The sequence below is a fragment of the Patella vulgata genome, chromosome 1 (genome assembly GCF_932274485.2).
Source record: "Patella vulgata chromosome 1, xgPatVulg1.2, whole genome shotgun sequence".
NCBI classification, from domain to species: Eukaryota; Metazoa; Mollusca; class Gastropoda; family Patellidae; genus Patella; species Patella vulgata.
Window position 1 is genome coordinate 41554675 of NC_065879.2, and position 25998 is coordinate 41580672.

At 36.1% G+C, this 25998-nt stretch overlaps 1 protein-coding gene across 1 annotated transcript; it reads right to left on the reverse strand.

The window, feature by feature from the left end:
* Positions 1 to 85: 85 nt before the first annotated feature.
* Positions 86 to 25998, reverse strand: LOC126821540 (glutathione hydrolase 1 proenzyme). The gene is made up of 12 exons (XM_050549990.2): positions 25794 to 25998; positions 17695 to 17792; positions 15794 to 15916; positions 10609 to 10828; positions 9875 to 10035; positions 8732 to 8878; positions 7295 to 7431; positions 6304 to 6500; positions 5476 to 5557; positions 5015 to 5146; positions 3286 to 3399; positions 86 to 253 (listed from the first exon to the last, which is right to left on the reverse strand). The coding sequence occupies exons 1-12, from the start codon at positions 25964 to 25966 to the stop codon at positions 86 to 88; spliced, it is 1752 nt and encodes a 583-aa protein (XP_050405947.1). The 5' UTR covers positions 25967 to 25998.

Consider the following 25998-nt stretch of genomic DNA (forward strand, 5'->3'; position numbering starts at 1 on the left):
ATGAAATGTCTGGTCCGTTGGCCAGATGAGCTAACAAAAACACTAATGCGGAGAAGAAATATACTCATTTTTATTTTCTATTTTTCTATATTTCTCTTTGAATTAAGCTGGCATGTCCACCTTTCCGTTCGTCAGAGAAAGCATCAATTTGGTGCGTTATAGGATTTTTGTAAACAGCCTGGATGTTGGACATATATCTATCTCTCTCCAATAACACATGACCGTACTTATTCTCTAATGCATCTAATATATTCTGAAATATATGAAACAACATCAGTCATACACAAAGAGACAACAACAGTATGTTATTATAGTCTAGTATGATAACATAATCTATAGTGTAGTATGTTATCGTAGTGTATGTAGTATGTTATCATGGTGCATGTAGTATGTTATCATAGTATATAGTATGTAGTATGTTATCATAATGTATGTTGTATGTTTGTAATACTATTTAGGTTATTTTAATTCTATGAAAGGTGCTTTGTTTAATATATTGAAGTGGTTAAACTAATGGGTGACAACGAGAAATGGATTAAGTAGGTATTTTGCAAGATTCAAGTTTCTTAGACTAACTCACAGACAATTCCCGTCACCATCAATTGCTGGAAGTAGGGCAATATCGTCCAGGCATCTGGTGCATAGATCAGTACAATTAAATAGAATAACATTGACGTAAAATGGTGCCCATACGAAACACTTACCCAAAATATTAATTGCCCCGTCCTAATAGCTGACACATCGATAATTTCTATATAAGAAAGAGCGAGGTTAAATTTCCCTTCAGACATCATTAGTATTCTCAGAAGGATGTTTGCACAGTCCCCTCGCCTGAGAGGCTGGGAAACATACATCATTTAGAGATCCTAGGAGAGACATCGTTCGGAGTTTTATTTTGGTTTTTTTCTAACAATATTTATTCAATATTAACATAATTGTAAAGTCATAATGTTCATTTATGGGATTTGAAAACAAGCCGGAGCTTATATAAATCCATTTCCCGTAATAAATTATTTACAGACATATAAATACATTGTTTATAAACATAATCACGAATTACATACAGTAATAAATTACAAAAGCAAAACATATTTATTCTCACTTGATGAAAATGTACAAAATACTTAATATACAGAGGTTAATGTGGTTAGCGACACGATTTTCTCATGTTGATAGTTATGTCAACCTCGAGATGTAGATAGTAGAAAGGGAAAGGAAAGTAAAGTCTAAAACCTTGAACAGGTAACCAAAGTGGGAAGGTGTTACGTAGTTGACGATTGTCGTTGGATTCTAGTTAAAGTTATTGGTGGAAGCTTTCGGGGTGCAATGGGTATCACTAATCATTATAAAGACAGTCGAACTTGACATTAATGTTCCTAGGGGAACATCATACCCACAGCCTCTTCGGTTTAGATGCGGGAATGGCTCTCGCCACAGAACACGCACTAAGTGATAAAGAACTTATATTAAACTTATATTTAATGTCATAGCTGGGTGTGCAGTTTACTGTATGTAACCATTATGGACGTTATAAAGATATAAAAAAAACATAGTTAATCAACAAAGTGTTCAAGAGTCAATTGATCTCTGAAGTTTTATACACAACGTGAAGTCAAAGTTAGTTCCGAATTAATCATAGTGTCACATTACCGCTTTTCGGTGCCGTGACGAAGGACAGTCACATCTGTCCCCGCAGTGTCACATGTTATTATAGTGAATACTATGTTATCATAGTGTATGTAGTATGTTATAATCAAAGAAGTGTAGTATGTAAAGTCGTTCAGTGCACCTGCACTACCACGTATAGGTACATATAGTTTCAACCTGAATGTCAGAAGCCGAAGCTAGCATGGGTATAGGCTACCAGCACAAACATCAGTCTAAAGTTCAAGATATGTATACGCTAATTGAACTAATTAAATGAACTATTTAAGTGGTATTGGGTGGTCTAGAAACTCGTGCACAATACCTGCCAATACTTGTAGCTAAATTGATTTGGATTCCACAGGTCAAAGCTTTTGAGATAAAGGCCACATGTACAGACTCCTCATGTTAAGTTGTTTAAACAATGGCAATCCTCAAATGAGAAAGGCCGTCTGGTGTTTCAGGGAGAGTAAGCGAATTGTGACAGCTTTGGCAGAAAAACTTAGCATAGAACTGTTGGGAGATCGAAGACGCATACCTAAATCCCGGGGTTCGACAATGTTAGCAAAAAGGATAACATACATTCACTATTCTATTAAAGTTCGGGGCTCGGGGTATAGTGTTATCAAGAAGGTTAAGAAACATTTACTATGCTACTATTAGACAGCTTGGCGGTGTCGCGGTGTCACATCGTACCCAGTTTGAAATTCGAGTGAATCCTCGTCGGTTACATATCTGTTTGGTTCATTGTTTTGGTATTGTGCCTATCGTATAACAGCATGTATGAGCGGTGATTAATTCCGCTGCTTTTTAAAAAAAAATATATATATTCTGTACGAAACTCTTTATTAGGGCGGTTATCAAGTTTATTAGATAAACCGTCGATATGATGTTGTATTTGGTATTTACATGGTGTGTACCCCTGGCTTGTAAATTGTAAAATATAGATAAAGTAAATTAAACATACATTATGCAAGAGCTAAATCTGTCTATTGCAGGTCTTTCTTTAGGCCTGAAACATTATCTTAATTTTTAATTAGACATTAATTAACCTATCCAGACCAAAATCAACTCTAGATGGTATCGCTAGCCTGTGATCTTTAGTGGATTACTGCATAACTTCCTTTCACGATTTAACGATTAAATGGATAATCGAGACGAAACTATGCTGTTTATCGTACTGACTTTAGTAATGATGATCAAGGCTGGCCGGAAATTTCAACTGCTTAGTTCTCGGTTCATAGTGGATCAATTTGAATGAAATTTTCAGCAAATTGCCTTTACATTATCTAGTTTTTAACTATTATAGTGAGAACTGCCAACTCGTTATCGAATCTCCCATAATGTATCTTTAAAGATATAATTAGTATTTTGCTATCTTCGGAATAACAGGGATATACAAGACCAGAACTTTCTTCGACTGGAACAGTACCTCGATTAAATCAAGAGACCTTTTTGATATTCTTGAGAGCGGGGAATGTTCCACAAGCGAACCAGAAATGATCTTATGACCAGTCAAAGAAAACTGCCCTGAGGCTTATTTTGACACGACTTTTCCTTTTAACTGATCACAGCATTTATTTCAACTGAACAGAAACTTGCCTGAGCAAAATTTAAAAACCCAAAGTCTGATTAGCTCACCTGTGCAAATCCAGTTTCATATAGCAACTTATATGCACGAAAGTCAAAATGTATTCTTTTTGGTCTGATGGCTTCTTCTAATGTTTGGTTTAACCAAAATATTCCCAATAAAGCCTACATAAAAAAATAACAAATGAAACCCCATTATAAACATAATACACAAGCCTATGTGACCCCCCCCCCCCCATTCTTTGCATACTGTAACTGCTTTGTTCAGTGCCTGTGCTCAGTTGATTTTTTATGATTAATTAAATTATCTAAATAACTATTTATTAAATCAATGTTTATTTCCTCTTCAACTCTCCATTATATCGAAAAACAAAATAATATATCTTGGAAAAATCATCATTCTGAAATATAAACTGGTTTACACAGGTATAGGGGAACCAAAGAACGGTGATTGCTATCTCAGCCTCCAAAGAGGCACTTAGATAATCTGTCGCCCCAAGAATGCCCCCCCCCCCCCCGGTCGTATGCCAAGCTCAGACACACACCCCCACCCCGATGTAAGGGCCTTGATAATACATCAATTTATACATGAATTTGTGACTTCAAAGTGCAATATTCTCAATAAAGAAATACAGAAATGGTATGAAATGGGCTTTAACGTCCTGGTGTTCTGCACCGATTGAGTTAGTGTAGACAGGATTACGTCATGAGGGAACTACTACCTAGAATTATATCGAATTCCAAAAGTCAAGGGTTCTTTTACGAGCAGACAAATGTGCACACAAGACCTCGGTTTTGTGGCCCATCTTAATCGACTGTACGTTGTCCTTTACTAGCCTCTCCGTCTGGGAACCACTGACAATAAGGAACCAGCTCAGAAAATTCTGATGAACTTTCTCGGCCAACACCAGGATCGACCAAGGTCCTTCCGGTTAGCGAGAATTTCTTGTATGCCTCGTCTTAAAGTATCTAATATTGAGCTGATTCGTCAGAATCGCATAACGAGGCTTTTGTTTTTAACTCGGGTATGATATTTCATGTACCGTTTACTTGTAATCGTAGGTGCTCTGATAAACGCGATATAACCCGACTGTAACCTTATAAAGAATCTCACCCGAGACTACAGCTGCGAGTTGCCGGTGATCAACAAAAATATTGGCTATTTGTTCTTCTCCCAAAATAGCAACACACAGCTTCAGATAGTTGGATCGATCTTTGATGAACGTATCCGATGTTTTTAAAATTCGTTTTTTCGTTTTCTTTCATTTTATATTCCATATTTTATGTTTTAACCAATGTCCCTGTATGTTCCTTTTCGAAGAAATATCAAATATCAAAATTTGCATTGGCTTAATCCACGTTAAAATATACTCAATTAAATCATTTAACATTTAATTGAGAAATAGAAATATCAACGGTAGATGGTCTTCCAGCTTGGATTTAATTGGATTAATAAAAGGCCATCTCAAGATTTCGTAGAAAATCATAGGCTTCGCAGGTTTATCGTCTGTAGTGGATTCTGAATGTTGACACAAAATTTGTTTGTCTGTCTGTATGTTCAGGGTTGGTGGCCACAGTAGGGTTGTCCCGGGGCTGAAGTTTAGTGTCTAAGGGTAACTCAGAGTAGCGTAGGCCTGGTAGCGATGGGCTACCACTTCCGGTTTCGGAGTTATTCTACTTCCGGTTCATGGCTATACCAGTGCTATACTGGGTCAACTACTAGTATCTTTACCAATACTGAACGGGATTAAACCATATGCTCATCTTATGATATTGTTACCTGGGCTAAACTCGTTGCTATTCTATCACCACCAGATGCGCCTATAACCATTAATAAATCATCATTTTTATCTAATAGTATAGAAGGTGACTGTCCAGTTTTAGCAATTTTCCCAGGAACTATCATGTTATGCTAAATAAAAGAAAATTGAATTAGCAATATGGATATTTAGCCTCGGTGGTAATTTTGCTTTCGTCATTGCCAGTTCGTTAAATTGTTATGAGGATCTGTCAAAAACTTAACAGGGTGACGTCCCGTTTAATCCCGGCTTGATTACTAAATACCACTGATACAATTAACGGCATACTTATACGTCGAGGAAAAAACTCTGAAACTGCATTTGAGAAACGTTAAAAAAAGGTACAATGTACAATTAAGGAAAATAAGATAAAAATAACATAATTATGTAAAGTTAATAGAAAATGGGCGGACCGACATTTTGGACAAAAATAAAATCTTACCGATCCGTTTTTATTATTAAAGCTTTTCATTGAATTATTTAAGATTATGCCAGTTGATTTGGAATATATCAAAGAACCAAAGCTGTGTAAAAGCAAAAAGTTCATTAGAAAGCAACAAAACACAATAGTCATATTTAAGTTTCAACAAGTCGGTTCAAAACTGTTTTCCAATCGGATGAATATTTATAAAAAAAAATCATGATTAATTATAAAAGACAAAACAAATACATAATCAAAATTGAAATTGAAAATACTGCCAATTCCAATGACTTGTGATTTCGGACAATAACCGATTTTTTCTATGCCCGGCCCAAAGGCTTTGTTGCGAGCTTCTTCCCAGGCTCCATTTCGGACAACCACAAGGTCGGCCGCTGTCACCTGTCATTATGAAATACTCCCACACCTCCTATTTCTGGAATAAATCTGGTCCGGTAATTGCAAGAGAATTTGCATTTAGTTTGACTGAAATCTCGAAACATAAACGGTGTTAGAAACGGAAAGAAATGCATAAATGTTTTTAATTAATCCGAATGGAATTAAGTTTACCCGGCGTTGGTCTGCTGTGGTTGTTATCTGAATACACGTGAAGCTTACAAAACTCAACAATGTGATACTTTGGGTGGCCATGCGCACGAAGACCATTAATCATTTTTATACGCCCACATTTTCATGTCTATGGTCTTCAATTCTAAATTTAATCTTCATTCGGCCAGGTTGGGTCTTTAACATGAGGTCGAAAATCTACGTTTCATTTGCATAACAATATGATGAGAATTGGAGTCATCTATGCCACCTAGATGATTGTGCTATCTATAATATGATACTCACTAATTATTTATACTACTTGTTGCTGAAACTGCGTCCCCGTCCGTACCTAAAATTGATACGTGTGTTGTGCCGTGCAATTGCAATTGCAAATCGTCCGTGGTTACGTTTGTATAATATTCACGATCTTCGGTCCTGACGAGGTTTATTCTCTTTCTTACTCTTGCAGCCATTTCTTCTGTACCTAACGACTGCATAAACTAAAATACAGAAATTACTATAGTAAGTTACGCATAGTCCCGGATTAACCATTAAGTAAAATAAGCACGCGATTAGAGCACCACTGGGGGTTGGAGGAGATGGGCTCAGGGTCATTTTCCCGGTGGCGGATTTTACCAATGGTGCAAATAGTGGATCACGGTGGTTAACTGGGTAAGACGCTGGCTCGCTAGCCTGGAGGTCGGTTGTTCGATTCCTGCATTGGCCGAGAAAGTTCATCCAGATTTTTCGGAGAAAGTTCATCCAGATTTTTCGGAGTGGTTACCCCCCCCCCCCCCTGTCAGTGTGATTTCACACAAATCAGGTACGATGAAATCGGGGGTGGGGGTAGATTCCGTTCCTTTGGAATCCTATTACCAGTATTGGTGGGAACAGTTATTGTTCTTGATGGTGGAGTAGATGTGCCAGGTACAGGCGTTGATTGTATAATGGTGACCAATGGCGTGATGTATGTTAATTCATTTCGTCTCTTGCACTGATCTCTTGACAATTTCCACAACTTTTCCTACCAAAACAATGGCTTAAGAAATTTATAAATTTTGAGTAGCGTTTATAGCAACATATAAACCCAATGAGAAATATTGTTGAACCAAATAATTAATTAAAGATACAATATGGTCGCAAGGGCCATTACACAATGGCGCCACTGAACCCACCATAAATAAATGTTAACCATGTATGGATATATGATATCGCAGACAATGAAGATGGTATTATTATCAATATTATTAATGATGCAGTATGTAATATTTGAAGAGGGACATAATTGACTTACCTCTTCTAAGCCTGGTGCAAACTTTGGGTCTCCTATCCGTTTTGAATAAGCACCAGCCCATTTCATGATTTCAGTCAGTAAATGGTATGTTGGTATAACTTTATCTGGTTTGAAGTGATCATTTGTTATGTTGTAACCTATAATTATATAATCATATAAAACATATTCACATTACTGACAAGAAACGGAGATTGATGTTCAGTTGAACGTGTTGGGGACTGGGGTTATGTGGCAGCCACGAAGAAAATATTGGTGTTAGCCATTATTACATATGTGACAGAACTGGTTAAACACATTTCAAATAATAAACACATTTTCATTATCAACGGAATTATCAGTGAAATGAAATTCGATCGTGTGTCTTTTACCGCTCGTTACTTCAGTCGGTTATATAGAAGGGTAACTCCTGTTTGTCATTTTTTGTCGTCACTTCACGTTTCTTAAAATGTCTGTTACACATCTACTGTAGCAATGATCTCCGTGTTAAAATTATATTTGGAATGTGTTTACCAGTTCTGTCACATATCTAATAATGGCTGACATCTAATATGATTGTCCTTTAACTGGGATAAACCAGGTATAACAGGTATTGCGATACAAGATACCGTATTCTTCTATCATTCATTAAAAGCCCTAACGTTAACACGAAATGAACTATTAAAGCCGAAGTCATGTTTTTGTCAACTTTTGAAATGAATTTTGGAAAGAAAGATTTTAAGATTGAATGAAGAAGAAGTTCGGCTGGAAATGAATTCTATCTGTCCCCAATGGCATCAGCAAACGTGCTCTGTCCAAAAGTCACAAGTTTCACTTTAGTATTATTAGCTAAATGAGATTGTTTGAACGACAAATGTTGTTTAGCAACGTATACTACTGAATTATTTCGCAGAGGTGACCGGGAGCCTGTCTACATGACGCACTGATATTTTTTAAATTCCATTTTTCCATGTTCAGTTTTCAGTTAGTGAGATTGTCTTGTGATCTTGTATAATCGTTGATCATAGGGCGAAAATGAATGTAAAGCCTGGGGCCTGTTTCACGAAATTTTAACTAAGATAAAATCCAAATTTTAGTAATTTGATTGGATAATATTAGACTGATTGTAGTGCTTAGCCAATCAAAATTGAAGTATCTACTAAAATTTGGATTTTATCTTTAGTTAAGATTTCGAGAAACAGGGCTCAGATATTAACAGTGGAGAACTGTATCGCTGGCAATACATCATTTTATTTTCAGTAGCATGGGCCCAGCATGGTGTTTGGGCTAGGGTCACGTAATTCCTTAATCCACGCTTCTCTCTCTGACCACATGTCCTCAATCCTTCCAGGTCATGAACAGACTATACTAACGATTGACATGCCAGGAGGTCGTTGGGGACAAGCAGCTATTTATATTCACCCGGCGAAATATTGCTTACTAAGTGAGTAGGCTACTTACCTTCTAGTACTCTCAGAATAAAAGCCAAAATGATTCCAAAATGTGGACCGTCTGTTGACGTCAAGACGAAATGTTCGAATTCATGTTTATAAGCATCGTAAATAGAAGGACGGAAATCTTCCAAATCTTCTAATGTGAGAACAGCCCCTGAAATAAATTCAATTTTCAAGAAATTATTTGTCTTTGATAATTACCGACACAGTTACACGTCTACCCACAGAAAAAGTTTTCGCAATACCTAAAAAAACTGTACAAAGATCAATCGAAAGAAATGTACCACGGAGTGTTAAAACATTCCATAACCATATCTATTATATACAGCTTCAGAATGTTACAGATCGGAGCTACTCTGTCATTCGTAATACAAAAATTAAGAATTTTGATAGCGGGCTTTTCCTGGACGAATAAACAAACCTATCAAAATAAAAAAAACATACATCGCGTTATATGTCTACGTCAGTTTTGGGCTTCATGTTTCTTTCGTCCAAAGGAAAGGTACTAACCCATTCAAAAAGGCTGGAAGGGGTTCTGATCGAAAAACGACAGATCGACAGAAGACCTGTGCAGGTGCAGACAATGTACATCCACGTGGGCTTTATTTTCTTTCTCATTTTTGTGTTGTTTACATTTCACTTTAGACCGTTTATGTGCTTGTATACTAATTTGTTTTCATGAACATTCTAATATATGGGGAAGGGTTTTGTACATAGACAAAAATGGTTCTAAAAGCACATATTAAGGTAATATGAATATATGTAAAGTGATTTATAGTCAGTTTTGAACAAAAAATATTGTAATTTCTAATCAATTATGTTCGGTGAAATACGTGAACAGTTCAAATTGAATGGCAGTCGTTTACGCCTGTAGGGTACACGACTCGTGTACTGATTATAAAATGTTAATTATGTCTTAAATATTGGATATTAGGATCATATAGTTTCATGGCAAGATAATGGCATAAGTATTGATTGAAATTAATATTGATTTCTAATTCGTGTTTTTAATGGAAAATATTGAGTTAGAGACTTAGCCTACTTTAAAGAAAGTAGAAACATAGGCCTATAACACAAATTTGGGAGGGATCATTGGGTATAAAACCAACAGTATATCAATAATAAAATAATTAAGATATCATACTATTACCTTCCTTCTGTAAATCTGAAATCAACAATTCAGCACCCTCTCCTTTATACAAATAATCAGCTCCATGTTCTGCTATTTTTTTTAATGTTCGCAGTAAGTGGGGTCTGTAAATTATCTCCCCTTCCTTCTTAACTTCTCCGTTTTCGTGACAGAAGAGTTCACTTTAAAAAGACGACAAATCTTTGTTAAACATGCCACCGCATTCACATTTTAGATTTTTCTTTAAACAATGAAATAGATTCTAATAACTCCTAACAGTTAATACGATGGCGCATGTGTATTCTAAATAGAATACCAGACACCAGATCTCATTCTTGGTGAGCTTAAATGGCTAATTAATAATGTTTGTTGTAGGCCTACTTTTGCATTAAAGGTACAACACTAGCCAATATTGTACTATTTTAAAACGTAAAGACTGTTAGAATCATGTATAAAAGAACCTTCATGAAGAATGGTCTGGTTTGTGAAATGGGGTAGTATTATAGCGTCGTCGACTATCTAGATCAATATGAGACTGGCGTGCCGTTTAGCCTATGTGATGAGCGATGTATCAGCCTGTTGACTTCGGTTTTCTTCCTACACAAACGACTGGTCCGTCCTGCAGGCTTTGCTATCGACAAGTGATAAAAATCCGAAGAACATGATATTGTAAGTCCTCAACAAAACTACTATCCTTACTATTTGACTAACGCACCGTGTGTACCACAACTATATTATTTAAAAACAATTATTACCAAATACCAGGAAACATTTTGTGTAATGTAACATTATGTTTCTCCAGTAAAACGATCGTCATATAATTCAACTTATTCTCACTGTCTTTAGAGAATGGTACACCGTTCTTTAGCATTGCTATTGCGGGCGCAAATAGGTCTTCCCATGGTAGTTTACCATATCTCTGATGGGCTTCCCAAAATGCCACAATTTCATTAGGAATTCCAATGGACAATGGTCCTATAAAATGAACGTAAATAAAGTAAATTTTAAAAAAGACAATTTTAATATTATATCCTCGGAATACTATTATTAAGTATCTTACATAATATGATATAACTACACAGGATACCCGAGTCAATTTCGCTACGGGTAGCCCCAGGCAAAAAGACTCAGGATTAATCGAGTAATAAAAAAAACGCGTGTCCATTCTTCCTCTATTCGCTCCAATGCCACACTTTAAGGACTTGACAGTCCGTCTCCACAGTTTTCTTTAACTCCAATGAAACAAACGTTCCCAGTCAATACGTAGGCGTTGACCTCGGTTTTCTTCAAATGTTTACCGTTATCTCGAAATGGCAGTACGTCATAATATACTTGAAGGGTGCGGGCACGGAACGTTCATTGAGACTTTGGTATTGGTCACAGCTTGACTTGGTCGCGTGATAATGTCGAGTTCTTTCATCGGAAATTTGCCGTATTTACATATTCAGAATGTTCAGCTTTGACCATTAATTGACAAAAACTGGTTCTTCCGCAACGAAGAGAGCTGTTGACGACGATGCGTGTTCTGGTAAGGCCACAACTTAGCTTCGAAACTGGCTAATAATGACTTTGTAGTCCGATTCGGTTTGTTACATAATTTCCACCCGTCGGCTTTTCGGGCAAAATTCGTGGAATAAGCTTTATTTTGAAGGTTTTGATGTTTAATGACAAAAAAACAATGTTGATAGTATGGGAGGCCATTATTTGAGGGTGGCTAGTTTGCGACAATATTCCAACTTATTTTTTTTTTTTTATCTTAACCTTATTTATAATGTTATGGACATATCAACTGTGATTTGGAAATGTATTAATATTGGCAGAGGTCGTGACTATATTTCAAATTTTTTCCCATCCCTTCATGAAGATATTTCCAAGATGACGACCATTTTTGGCGGGAAAATCGGCCGATGTGCTGATTTTAATTCAGTAGTAGTGTTTGGTATCAATATTTATGTTTTGGGGGCACAGATTCCATTTCTAACGGTTACAACTGTGTAAAACCAGCACATGTTCACCTATTTTGCATATTTCCAGATGGCGGCCATTTTTGGCCGGGGAAAATGGGACGATGTGCTGATATTGATTAAGCAGCCGACTTTGGTATCAATATTTTCAGGTGCATAGATTCCATTTCTGCCAGTTACAACTGTGTAAATTGATCACAAGTTTACCTATTTGTATGTTTCCAAGATGGCGGCCATTTTTGGCTTGAATATGGACGATGTTTTGATATTGATTAAGTAGTCGTCTATGGTATCAGGATATATGTTTTCGGAGCGCAGATTACATTTTCTCGTCGTGTAAGTGGTTACATACTTTATGTTTCCAACGCAACAACATTCCACATGCTCGTTCCAAATTCAGCATGGAAGGCAGTTGATATCATAATATATGCCACGAGGGCTTCTTAACAAGTATTTCATTAACAATCACATTGCCGCCAGGCTGTAACGAAGCTCCCGACCACATGCTTGCTACGCTGTTACAACCTTTATGTATATATAGGGAAGATACTGACCCTCGTCTATCAGATCCAGTCTAGCACCCAATGATGAAACATCAAGAAAACTATAAAATGTTCTTGGTTGCTTGACTTTTGGTTCTTCTCTGCTTTGATAGTGAATGAGGATGGGGTGGGCATGGCACTGTCTCTATAGGCCTGGCAAGAGAGCGCCTTAAGCCCGGTAGGCACGTCACGGGAGTGTACTGAGAACGTATCCCGGTCTGACTGATAACCGCGAGATCATGATGGGAACACTCTGCGCGTAGCCTGTGCTTGGTCATGAGCTTAGTAAGATCTTGACTGGAGCGCGCTGGGCGTAGTAAGCGCTTGGTGTGGTTGTGGCAAAAGCATGATGGGCGCGTGACAGCAATATTAGAAATATGCAAAATATGTGAACATGTAATCATTTTACAAGGTTGAAAATGTCAGGGATGGAATTTGCGACCCATACTATGAAGAGCTGTTGGTTTTTTGTCAACAAACATCAAAACCTACAAAATAAAGCTTGTTCCACGATTTCTACCCGAAAAGCCGACGGATTTACATTAAGGGTCGGACTATTGATTTCTGACCGGAATTGGTGAAGCCTATACACGTATTTCGAGATGGATCGCAGTGATGATAGAGTGTCCTGTTTTGTGTTGGTCCTGGGTAACAGTGAGAAAATCCGTGATGGACATAACCATAACCATTTAGATTAAATTCTCTAATTCTGTCTCTACCCTGGTTTCAGGCACATGGTATCTGACAGGCGTTTAAAGTCAGGAAGTGCGGTCCCCATTTTAATCAGTTGCAGGCTTGCTGTCGCGGTCGAAATTGTTTCCAATCCTTTTCCACTTCGGCTTCGGACATCAATGGCTGGGTAATTATGGCCAAGTAAGGGGTATCTGTCCATCCAAAATAGATCTTGGAAACTTATACAGTATCGTCTGAATACATCCACATCGCCCTTGTCTAGATTCGAGTTGACCGTTGTAAAATGGATAATTGTACTTAAAGACTGTTGTCAGACACAAATAACAACAGCACTGCAATACACACATGGTAACGAAATGTTGTATATATAGACCATGTGGTAAATAGGGGTATGGACATAGGCGTACGGACTCGACGAATGTTAGTTGGGGGGGGGGAACCTGAAATGGCCGAACAATTCAGGTTACAGAAGGCGGAGCGGGTCGCCTGCGAGATACGAAGGAGAGGAACTTACCCGCCCTCCACCTCCAACACCACCCCCACCCCACCCCCACCTCAAGGAAAATCCTGGCCAGAAGCTTTTTATGAAGTGTGTTTCACGTATCACCGGTGTCCTCTTACCAAGATAAATCTAGAAAAATACATTTGGAGCATGACATGGTTTTTAAAATAGATACTTTCCAACAAAATATTTATTAGGTGGTTATTTCCGATGACAACTTTGGTATATATGGAAAGAGGAAACATCCAATCTTACTAACAAAATACTGGATTCCCTGAAAAACACACATGGAGCACATACAGGACAAACATGTAAGGGTGACGCCAAAGGTTGCCCGCGAAGATTGTCTGATCTCTCAGCGTTAGTGAGCGCTTGGCGTATATGTTCATAAACTTAAGCGTGCAACAGTTTCTGAGATCAAAAATAAAAACACAGAAAAGGACGTGGGCAGTGGATAATCCGAAAATTTAATTTGGCTTCGCTATTTATGGTAAATGTACAGCGATTAAAGACAACATCATCTTCTATATGCAATGAATTCTCCCCCGGCATCGCACCCGTTGCTAGGTACCGCGTCAGCCAGACCACGTGATACAAACATGGACTCTTGTAATTGATTTTTTTTAAAGCAGGGGTAGTCCCTCCCGAAAACAATGTTTTGAGAAGGATTTGAAGCGAACTTTTGATAGATTAATTAGTTTGAATATATTTTTAGTCCAAATATATCATCAAATCACCCAGTTTGTACGTGGGAAGGTATCTTTAATACCCAGACGCCTTTTCATGAAAGGTGTTTCACGTTTCACCAATGTCCTCTTACCAAGATAAATCTGGAAATATCAGATAAATTTATACATAAAATGGTCCCGTGATACATAGTCGTACGAACTGGATGAATGTTTGAAAATGTATCTGGCCGCAAACGCGTGTTCCTGCTATTTCAGCCCGTGAAGACAGAAATTTCAATAAGGTCCAATATAGCCTATCTTAGGGGACTTACCTGAATCCCAAATCCCAAACAACCAATCAATCTTCGCGGGGTATGGGCCCGGGGCCTTACTTACGCTCCCCGAGAAAATTTTGAACAGTTTTTCTGCTATTCAAGCCCGTGAATTAAGCAACTTCAAACTTTCCAATCCGTTTGCGACCGGAATCCCACTCTATGCCGACCTGAATTCCAACCATCCAATCAGACTGTTGCCCTCAGCCCCCACCCCCGCCCCTGCATCGTACGTCTATGGGCATGGGTGACTTTGGTCTACTATGGGATGATGCTCATTTCAAAACTACTGTGTTTTAGTTACATGTGTAAGTAGAGACCTCTGCCCCAAATATTCAACCTACCCTCCATCGAATTCTAAATGCCAGTGGATCTTTTTGTCCAACTCAATCGACTATATATAGACACACGTTCCTTGTCAGCTTCCATCAAGAATGATTGTATTCTAATAGTAAGATGTGTAATGTAAGTGATCAATTTGCCTTTTGCGGGTCTTTATTTTGGCTTCAAATGTTATATAAACTAGTATTTAGACATTTATTCAAAAGACAACACTACTATAATTAAATCTCTATACCATTGGACGGACGAGAATTAAATGGATTGACATACGATGGCCATTTAATAATCTAATTTAAAAATAAACAAAATATACTACATCTTCAAACACCGATAACTTCGCTCAGGATAAAGTTATTTGGATGAAATTTTCAATATACTCATTTCTCATTATCTATTTTAGAAATATTACAGACAGAGCGGTCACTCTTTATGTAAATCTTACTTAAAGTTACAATTTCATTATTTTTATGTCTTTTGCTCAATAGGTTGTCAACTCACTATTATACGATCATAGGTGTCATTCTCACACTTAAAACTCATTTACACCGGAAATAATAACACAATTACCTCCCTTGTTTTCTATTTTCCACCATGGAGTAGCTATCCTCAAACGTTTGAATTTAAAGAGGAAAATGATATTTTTGCCAATTTCTCAACTGGCAATAGTGAATTATAGGATTAATAGGATTATTCTTTAACAAGGTAGGACTGTTTATACATACCATCTATTTAAGGCTTTATTTTAATAAATTTTAAAAATGTAACGTAAAAATATGAAATTGCAACTTTAATGCGTCTTGTCTTTAAGAAGGACAACCAGACAGTGTGACAACAATGTACGACCAAACTATACCGTGGGCTTGTAAAACACAAAACAAAGACACGAAAAGAAAATACCTGTGGAATGAATGCTGGTGTAAATAGGAAAATGGCTACGATTTGCTTTATATGGAGCCGGGGTTTTACCATCAATTACCACTGATTTCTTCAACTTGTGATCATATATTATAAATACACCTCCTGAAAATGAACAAATTGTGTATTGTGAGCTTTTAACAAATAATTATATAAGCACCATATTCATAATTTCGAAATATTTAATTCTAGTGACAAGTTATTCAACCAGCGGCTGCCAGGCAGGACAGGAGCGACGACAATATACGTCCACATGACTTGGTTTTAATTTGTATAACTACTACTGCAGTACTGTATATTTATAACTACCACTGCAATACAGTATATTTATAACTAATACTGCAATACAGTATTTTTATAACTACTACTGTAATACAGTATTTATATAACTACATGTACTACTGTGCTAAAATTGTTTTATAAACAGTTAATATGATTCAAATGCTGCCACCTTAATTTTATGAATGACTAAAATCGATTTCAAATGTTAGTTTAATAGCCTATACATGTATATCTTATCAGTGATCGGGGAATGATGCCATATTGCAGTTTTATAGCTTCATCTATATCGTATGCATTCAGAATAATCATTTCGTTCTTATTCGTGTGATGATAACAAAAGTTAACGTTGATGGTGTGGTCTTGATTTTAAGGATAATTGGGTCAAAACTACTACAATTTTATAGTATCAACCTTACCTTCTGTTTGTCAGGCAATGGTAAATTATTCGCTTACATGATTTGTCATTGTGGTTCCTGTCACTTTGAATCGGTCGTAGCAGATAAATGACATTGGACCCTGCCATCGTCTAGATTCATTTCTTCTGGTTTGCATAGTACCAATGGAGATTTAGGGGTATATGTTTTTCAAAGTAGCGCCAAAGTCTACATCAGTTACTACACCTCCCCTTGGGCCGTAATAGCGAGCTGTTTTCCAATGGGTGCTAGCTTTTTTTTCGCACGTATACAGTGAATGGCCATTTTGCTCAGTAATCCCAGCCAGAATTTGGCTATTTTCTAAATTTGCGTTAAAGTTTAAAATATTTGTTTTAGAACTGAAACACATTAACTATTAGTCAATCCCAACGCTAAAAACATCAACAGAATTGATTGTGTATATCTGAAATAGACCCGACCGACGCACAAAATAGTGCAATATGGCGGCCTCTTTGAACAACCCTCGCAGACGCTGTCATTGAAGACAACGTCAATTCTATGAGTTGTAGATGTTATTTTTGTGAAAAATCATTGAAAGAAGAGAGAACATGTTGGGACTGTACGAATTATATAGTCTTTATGGGTGCAACGAACACGATGCTGAAGATAAACCTATTGTTTACAATGTTGACCTCATGACCCATTGACGCCAATGTCATGACCTGTGATGTGTAGATCACGTGATATGGATATCATGGCTACTGACTGGGTCTGAGATACTTCTCCGCAGGTAGCGTGTCTCAGATGTTCAGAATGGTGCGGGGGTTGTCACATTTGGATAGCATTCAACTGTGGTTACGAATAAATGTTACCCAGTAACCACAGTGGTTACGAATAAATGTTACCTCGTAACCACAGTGCTTACAAATAACGACAGCCCCGCAAATATTGTATTTATGAATATTAACCCTATCCCATCACGTGGCAGATACAGTATCTATAATATAGGATTACACTAACTCTAACCATGAGCATTAACCTAACCCAACACTACATATACTGTGGTTACGAACAGCCTCTTATTATGAGTGGTTTAGTCGCGTATAGCATTTTCACAGCAAAAATCGGATTTGAATTTTAAAACAACAATATTTCGTGTGTTTTTGCGTATTTCATGGTAATACTAATACTAATGATTAGATGGTGTAAATGCAATTAGTGTCTTACCTCCGCCAATACCAGAACTATGAGGATGCTGAACACCACAACATAACAATGTAGCAATAGCTGAATCTACAGACGAACCACCAGCTTCTAAAATATTTCTGAAACATACAATATTAACATGCATTATTGTCATATACTCCCTTTACTAAACCAACTTATTCATATTATTAAGGAATAGTGGTCTGAAGCCTTCTTGAGTTCTTTGTGTTAATAGAGTTACTTCCCTTGATTAATAAAAGGCTTTGATCCTAGATGGAATTCTGGGATGGAGTGAAATGGAAGATGGCTGTTTTTAATTAGCTCTTCTGATTGTCATAAACAATCCAGGCCATCTTGTGGCCTATACACCCCAATACCACATGGTGGAGATGCCAAACTCCCATTTCTAGTATGTAGAATCTGAAGAACTAGTTTACAAGTGATATTTTTGATTTGTTACCAAGAATTGACTTGTGATGTGAGGAGCACATGTTTTGAGATTTGGACTCTAGTTTGTGGAGCATATATTCTCCCATTATTCAACAGATTTTGGGAATCTACTTTATTCTGAGGAGTAAACTTTCATCAGAAGTAGACCTAGTGAGGCCTGATTAAACTCTATTTGTGTGAAATTAGTCATTCAGCAGATATTTGGAACCTTTATTTCTGAGAACTACAAATTCATCAGACTTGACTTGAAATAGTGAGGCCTAATTATAAACTCTATTATTAATTTGTGTGAAATTAAAATCTAGCCTAAATTGCTTATGTACAGATCCAGAGACATTTCAAATAATCCAAATGAATAAATCCATAAACATGTAGGCCTACACTGTGTTATAAAGGCCTAATGGAAAATCTGTTTTGACATGAGTGCCAATTTTCCCATGTTAAAGTGTGGATGCCTAGAACTCTAACTACTACTAGCCTAGATCTAATTCATTTATAGTGACATAATTAATGAAGTATAGACTACAGTGTTGTACAGTGACAATCTTGGAATCAAGTTTGCTGTCTTGTGACTGTGTTGTGTAGCCTACAAGTGACATTATTTCAACTCAAGTTTGCTGTCTTGTGAACCTTTACTGAAGCCTGATGTATAAATCAATGACTTTTATCCCTAAAACTTGTAAAAGAGACAATATTTTTTTTCTTAAAACAGAATTGTGAAAGAAGGCTTTAGAAATTTTAATTTTGGCTTATAAGTAAATTCAAATTTACAACTTTCAAATTAATTTGGCAATATTCCAGTCAATTTATAATATAAACGTTTTCTGACACTATTTGTGTGAATTATGCTGAATGGTTGTGTGAATATGTTATTATTGTTTCATGATCTTAAATATTTAGATAATTTGTTTTGCTAATTGATGTTTTCCATGTTTACAAGATGCATTATTTCTTTCTTTATTGGTTAAACTTGTAGTCATCCTGATTTGCCAAACACAATTATTTTGATAATAGTTGCTCATATAGTGAACGAATTAATCAAGGTCAATCATATTCAATGTTTGGACAAAATTGTAAACATCTTTTAACTATTTTGATTATTTTGTATACAATTACAATTATGGCTAACCGTCGGAACGAGGTTGTTGAACGCAAGAGACCTCTGCCATTTGATAGATTTGATGGGTCCGTATTAAATAGGGATCTGGCCACTGCCCATTTTTTATCTTTCGAAGATTACCTTGAGTACTCTGATGAGGAGATGAATCCTCAGACAGTTCTTGCTATCAATAAGATGATAAATCTTTTCAAACAGTCTTTAAAAGGAACCGCGAGATTGTGGATAGAGGAGAAAATATTTCGAAGTCGTGAAGATTTACGCACGCAGTTTATTAATAGATTCTCCGAAAATAAGTCTTCATTTGGTTTACACCAAGCCTATTCCTCATTCACTTACGACTCTTCTATCACTCCTGTGGAAAATGTAGAAGGCTTGGAGAAATTAGCTACTCAACTTGGAGTAGGTCGCACCCAACTCAAACATAAATTTGTTTCAATCCTCCCTACAAACTGTCAACAAGTCGTTGCCATGTCAACAAATGACACAACTACTTTGAATGACATCACAACAAAAGTTCAGTGTTTCTTTGATATTAATAACCCTGACAAACCTTCTGGAACCGTAAATCCTAGTAAGGAGGTATCCTTCTATACATCTGACACAGATGATCTTTCTTCATTACGAAAAGAATTAGATGAACTTAAGTTGCATGTAGCATCAGATGATCATGTCAGACACCGATCCAAACATCCAAATTATAGTCATTCGTCTTATGCTCGTGAGCAATCACTTTCACCCAGACGACGCCCTTATTCACCTAGTCCCAAATCGCATACAAACAACCCTGGAGTTCGATCAAGACGTGATTATTCTCGTTCACCTAGTCAGTATAGATCAAGACGTGATTATTCTCGTTCACCTAGTCAACATCGATATTCCTCGTACACAAATAAGCATTATAAATATGTCAATAATTCTAGCCAGTCAGCTGATAGACCTATATTTTGTGACTACTGCTTGAAACCAAATCATACATGGAGATCATGTTTTCTGCGTCAGAAACACCTTTCTGCTAAAAGACAACAACAGGATTTTCAATAGAGGGAATTTATTCTACTGCTCGGAATGAATTCCCTAAATCTAATCAAACCAAACCTATTCATTCTACTTCAGGTAAACAGAATCATTCTAGTTCTGTTTCTATTCAACTTTCAAAACGAAATTATTGCAAAGGAGAATTTTTAGATGGTCATTCAGCTTTATTATTAATTGATAGTGGTGCATCAAGGTCGATCATTACGTCTTTACTTATTCAATCTTCACCCTATTTAAGTGGTTTGCCTGTTCATTTGTTGTCAAATCCGCTTAGCTTTAGACTTGGTAATGGCAATCTACTATTGTGTAAATATTCTATTAAGTTTGATGTGCTTATTCAAAATGTAAAGTTTACCATTCAAGCTTTTATTGCTGCCGATTTAATCGGAATTGATATCATCATTGGTCAAGAAACTTAGCTGATTTGAATGGAAGTCTTAGTTTTCGTGACAATGTATTTCATTGTAAAGCTACAACCATTCCATTTATAACCGCTCATAGTGTATATGTCAGACCTAAACATTGTCGTTACATCACTGTTCATGGTAAAGTTCCTCCTTTGTTTAGGAATCGTGAAGTTGTCATGTAATGTGGCAGTCATATTTCTGATATGTGTCCTTCAACAATTTTGGTTAAGCTGGAAAGAAATAAAGCCATTATACCAATTCATAACACAAGTGCTAAAACTTTGCATATCAGACCTACTCGACCAATTTCATTTATATCCCTTCAAGATATTGTAAGTTATGATAATATTAACTTCACTTCTGAGTATGATCAAAATAATGTTACATCATCAAGTAATATTAAGTCTGTTTTCAAGTCACAAATTGATTTGTCCAAAAGTGTGCTTGATCTTTCTCAAAAAGACAAATTCTATGATATGTTGTGTCAAAATCGGGAAGCTTTCAGTCTTCATGGTGAAATTGGAAAATGCCCTGACATACAAGTTGATATAGAAGTAAACGACAATCGCCCTTTCTACATTCGCCCTTATCCAAAAACAGAAGTTGAGAAAAAGATTGTGGATCAGGAATTAGAAAAGCTTGTCAAACTAGGAATTTTAGCTGTTGGTCACCAGTCGTATACATCACCAGTTCTCATTCTACCTAAGAAAGGTACTAAAGAAAAACGTGTTGTTGTTGATTTCAGGTATCTTAATTCTAAAATCAAACGTCTTAACCATCCATTTCCCCTATTATCTGACACCTTAAAGAGGATTGGTCATGCTAAACCTAATGTTATAAGTTGCTTAGATCTGAAGTCAGCATTCTTTTCACTTCCATTATCACCTAGAGCCCAACAATATACGGGTATTTCATCATATTCTGGAGGCAAACACTTTTACTTTAAACGGTTAACACAAGGCTTGAGTGTCTCACCAGCAGTTTTTCAATCTAAAATTGATGAAATATTATCAACAGTTCCTGGTAGTTATTCATTTTGTATAGCCCATCATGACGATATTATCTTATTCAGTAAAGACAACGAAGCTCACAAGAAGCATTTACAGTTAATTTTCAGTGCCTTAATTCAAAATGGACTCAAAGTTACACCAAGAAAATGTTCATTTTTCTGTCATGAAGTGGTCTATATGGGTCATAAGATTGCAATTGATAAACAAGGTTTAGTCACACTGCAGCCTTTGTCTGATAGATGCCGCTCAATCCAAAATATCCCAAGACCTACGTCAAGTAAAGATGTAAGAAAATTCATAGGTGCTGTTAACTATGTTTCCAATTTTCTCCCATACTAACAGTCAGTTCTACAACCCTTGCATAAAATTTCCAGCAAGAAATCATCATTTAAATGGTCTGCAGCACATGAAGAAGCATTTGTTAAGGTTAAGTCACTACTTGTACAACCACCTATTCTGTACATGCCTAATGATAGTGGTAGGATTACCCTTTATAGTGACACCTCAAGAACAGCTACAGGATCATATCTTACCCAAATTATTGATGGTGAAGAGAGAATTCTTGGATATTATTCAAAACGACTTCCTAAGGCATGCGAGCGCTATTCAGTCACAGAATTAGAATTATTTGGTCTTCTGATCAATATCTCTAATTTCCAATATCTACTTAGAGGAGTTGAATTTGATGCTTATGTTGATCACGCTGCCATTGTCCACCTTTGTAACTCTAAACGTCCACCTTGTACCAACAGATTACAGAAACTGTTAGTCAAACTTAGTCATTATGCCTTTAAGATTGGTTACAAAAAGGGCACAGAATTAGTCCTAGCTGATTTTCTCTCCCGAAGCCCACTCGAAAGTGATTCGGAGATAGACAGTATTGTCCCTACAGCATTCGCTATTCTGAATCCAGTAACTGATAGACCTGTAACTCGTCAATGGGCCAAGACACATAACATTTCTGTACCTGCAGTTTTCCCTTCTGCCCAACATCAGACAGTATCACATAATTCGGTTGATACAGTTAATAATCAGCCTTCTGATGTTCAGAAAATCCCGACAATTTTCCAATCTCCCAAACGATCTCATATCAGGATATCAAATGATAGTTCTATTAAAGCATCATCTACCACACAAGACCCAAGGATTGTGGATAATGCTTTTCAACCTGAATCACCTGAAGAAATCGAGATACCAATTGAACTATGTATCCCACCTACACCTGTAGTTCATAATGCGGATAATGTTATTCGCACACATTTTCCTAAACAAGCTCAGCTAGATAAACTATTAAAAGTTATCAAGAAAAAGATAATCCGTGATTATAATTTACCAGTAGATAAAAATCAACTACGGTTAGAACAAGAAACTTCTCCATTCTTCAAACCTGTATATGATTTTCTCAGTCATGGTATTCTGCCTTCACACCGTAAAGCAGCAAAATCAGTCAAACACAAAAGTGAAGAATATATTATATGTGATTATATTTTGTTTCGTCTTCTCATACATAATGATAATACATTTTCTCTTCAGCTTGCAATTCCAGAATCATTATGTCATAATATTATTGCTATATATCATGATAGTTTATTATCTAGTCATCAAGGTATTGTAAGGACATATCTCACAATGCGAAAGTTATTTTATTTCCCTAGTATGTTTTCTACCATCTCATCATATATCACTAGTTGTCATAAATGTCAACAATTTAAAGGGAAAACAGACAATGTTCGGATGTATCATCCACGTATACCAACAGAGTATTGTACTTTTGATAAAATATGTTTAGATTTCAAATCTATGCCTGCATCATCAACAGGATTTAAACATATTATGGTAGTCTGTGATGAAATAACTCGTTTTCTTATCTGTATTCCCCTCAAAATATTAGATGCTGAGACTATTTGTGAAGCTATTATACAGAAGATTAATAACTGATGCCGCTTCATCGCTCACAGGAAAACTTGTCTCTATTCTTTGTTCTGCATTACAGATTGATCACAAACTTATCAGTGTATCTAATCATGGTAGTCTCATGGTGGAGAGACATATTAAGTCAATATCAGACTTACTCAAGTTCAATTTGAACCAATATGGTACCGACTGGGTTCGATATGTGTCAACTTGCACATATGCATACAATTCCTTTGTCTCCCCACAATTAGGAAATTTTAGTCCATACGAACTTGCCTTTGGTAAGCCACCAAAGAATCTTACTTCCTTAGCTTGGAATTTCGATGGAGTTAGTAAATCCTATGAGGAGTATTTAAGTCATTTAAAGCAAAAATTCAATGCTATATCATCTTCTATGCTTGATCTTCAACGTAGACAACAAGAACATCAAAATATAAGCATTTCTCACAGTATAAGTAAAAACCCTATTTATGGCCTTGGACAATTTGTCTATGTATTAAAACCATCTTCTTCATCTCTTACTTGCAACTCTCGGAAGATGAAGGCGGAATGGTGTGGTCCCTTAGTGGTTCACCAAATCTTGGACAGAACGCATTATATACTTTCCACTTTGGACGGAAAGATATTACAAGATGTTTATTCTATAAATAGACTTAAACCATGCTTTGTTCGTTCTAATGAGCCAAATAAACGTCTAACTCATATTGATCAATTACGACAACATCTTGGTAAAACTGTAAATGGTAATGTTCATGTAGCTAATGATTTGACTTATCAATACACCGATGAAAATGGTTTGGTTTTGCCAAACTTTGCTGATCAAAATGTTGTATTTAATAGAGTTACTACACGTTACACTATATCTCAATGTGTGAGTTATCTAAATGATAATAAGAATTTAGCTTCAATATCTAAATTATGTCATACACAGATGGAAGAACAATTAAATTACCTAGTTGATGTCAATAATAATGATAATGTTTTTCATATCAAGAAAGGTAGAATTAAGTGTGGAAATCTACAGTTGTTATTAAACTTTAATGATGATAAACCTCATGAATGTGAATGGGTCAATATAGACCAATCTCCAGATTTAATTGACATAACTGAGAAATTACTTAGTAATAATAATCTTAGGATTACAGGAAAATTGAGTAAATATTAAAATGTGATTTAATAATGTTCTTATTGCATGTTTATACAAAATTGTTATTAATACAATTCTCTTGTTGTTAGTATACCTTGTAATGTATGTATTTTCAATCCTAATTCACATTCATTGTGATGTTCAAAACTGTAGTTGAGATTGTATTTGAATTTTAGGAATAATTAACGCATGTTTGTTTATAAGATACCTCTGCATAAAGGTTTGAGCAGTACTCAACAATTTAAGAATTTTAAGAAACATGTAAAATTCCACTGACAATTTGATATTTTAAATGTTCAACTTTCATGTTTTTAAGTATTTTATTTGCTTGTAGTGAAGTATGATAGTGTGTGTATGCTATAATTTTGCTTCATGGTATAAGTTAACGTTTCATTTCTAAATTTTAATTCCTTACCGGAGTTTTTGTTTGAGACCGGGGGATGTCATATACTCCCTTTACTAAACCAACTTATTCATATTATTAAGGAATAGTGGTCTGAAGCCTTCTTGAGTTCTTTGTGTTAATAGAGTTACTTCCCTTGATTAATAAAAGGCTTTGATCCTAGATGGAATTCTGGGATGGAGTGAAATGGAAGATGGCTGTTTTTAATTAGCTCTTCTGATTGTCATAAACAATCCAGGCCATCTTGTGGCCTATACACCCCAATACCACATTATAACACTTTCCAAAGCAACTGAAGGCACATTTCTACTGTGGCGATTTTGTCATAACTATTATAAGATGACTAATTATTCATTTAAAAAATTGTAGAAAAATGTTATATTTTCAATTAAAAACACTTTTTTTGTGGATGTAACTTTATGACCCAATTTTGTAGGGTTTTCGGCAGTTTCTTTCATGAATTTGGGAAAGAGCCGTTGCATCCACTCCTATGGTCATCTTCAAAATGTTAATGTGTGACGTATATTAAAATAAAGTGTGGTAGATTAGACTACCTTCCGATTCACCTTATGTCGACCTATTTTCTTGACAAACGAAACCAAAAAAATTGAGTAAGGCTTTATTATATACTTACTTGCCAATAAGAGAACATCGTTGACTGTCTGCAGCCACAGCCCCAACTGTAACTAGTTTAATTTGATGATGGTGGGTTGGTTTGAAATGATGTATAGCCATATTTATCACACATGTTATAAAAATCAAAACTAGAACTAATTTTAAACATCTTGAAGTGGATCTAGAAGCCATGGTAGGTTCTAATATGTTGTTGTCACAGCCAG

Coding starts and splice junctions, on each gene's coding strand:
- LOC126821540 (XM_050549990.2), bottom strand. CDS start 25,966: ATGGCTTCTAGATCCACTTCAAGATGTTTAAAATTAGTTCTAGTTTTG. Junction 7,432..8,731: donor TATTCTGAGAGTACTAGAAG/GTAAGTAGCCTA, acceptor ATATAATTATAG/GTTACAACATAACAAATGAT. Junction 5,558..6,303: donor ACAAGTAGTATAAATAATTA/GTGAGTATCATA, acceptor GCTTTTACACAG/CTTTGGTTCTTTGATATATT.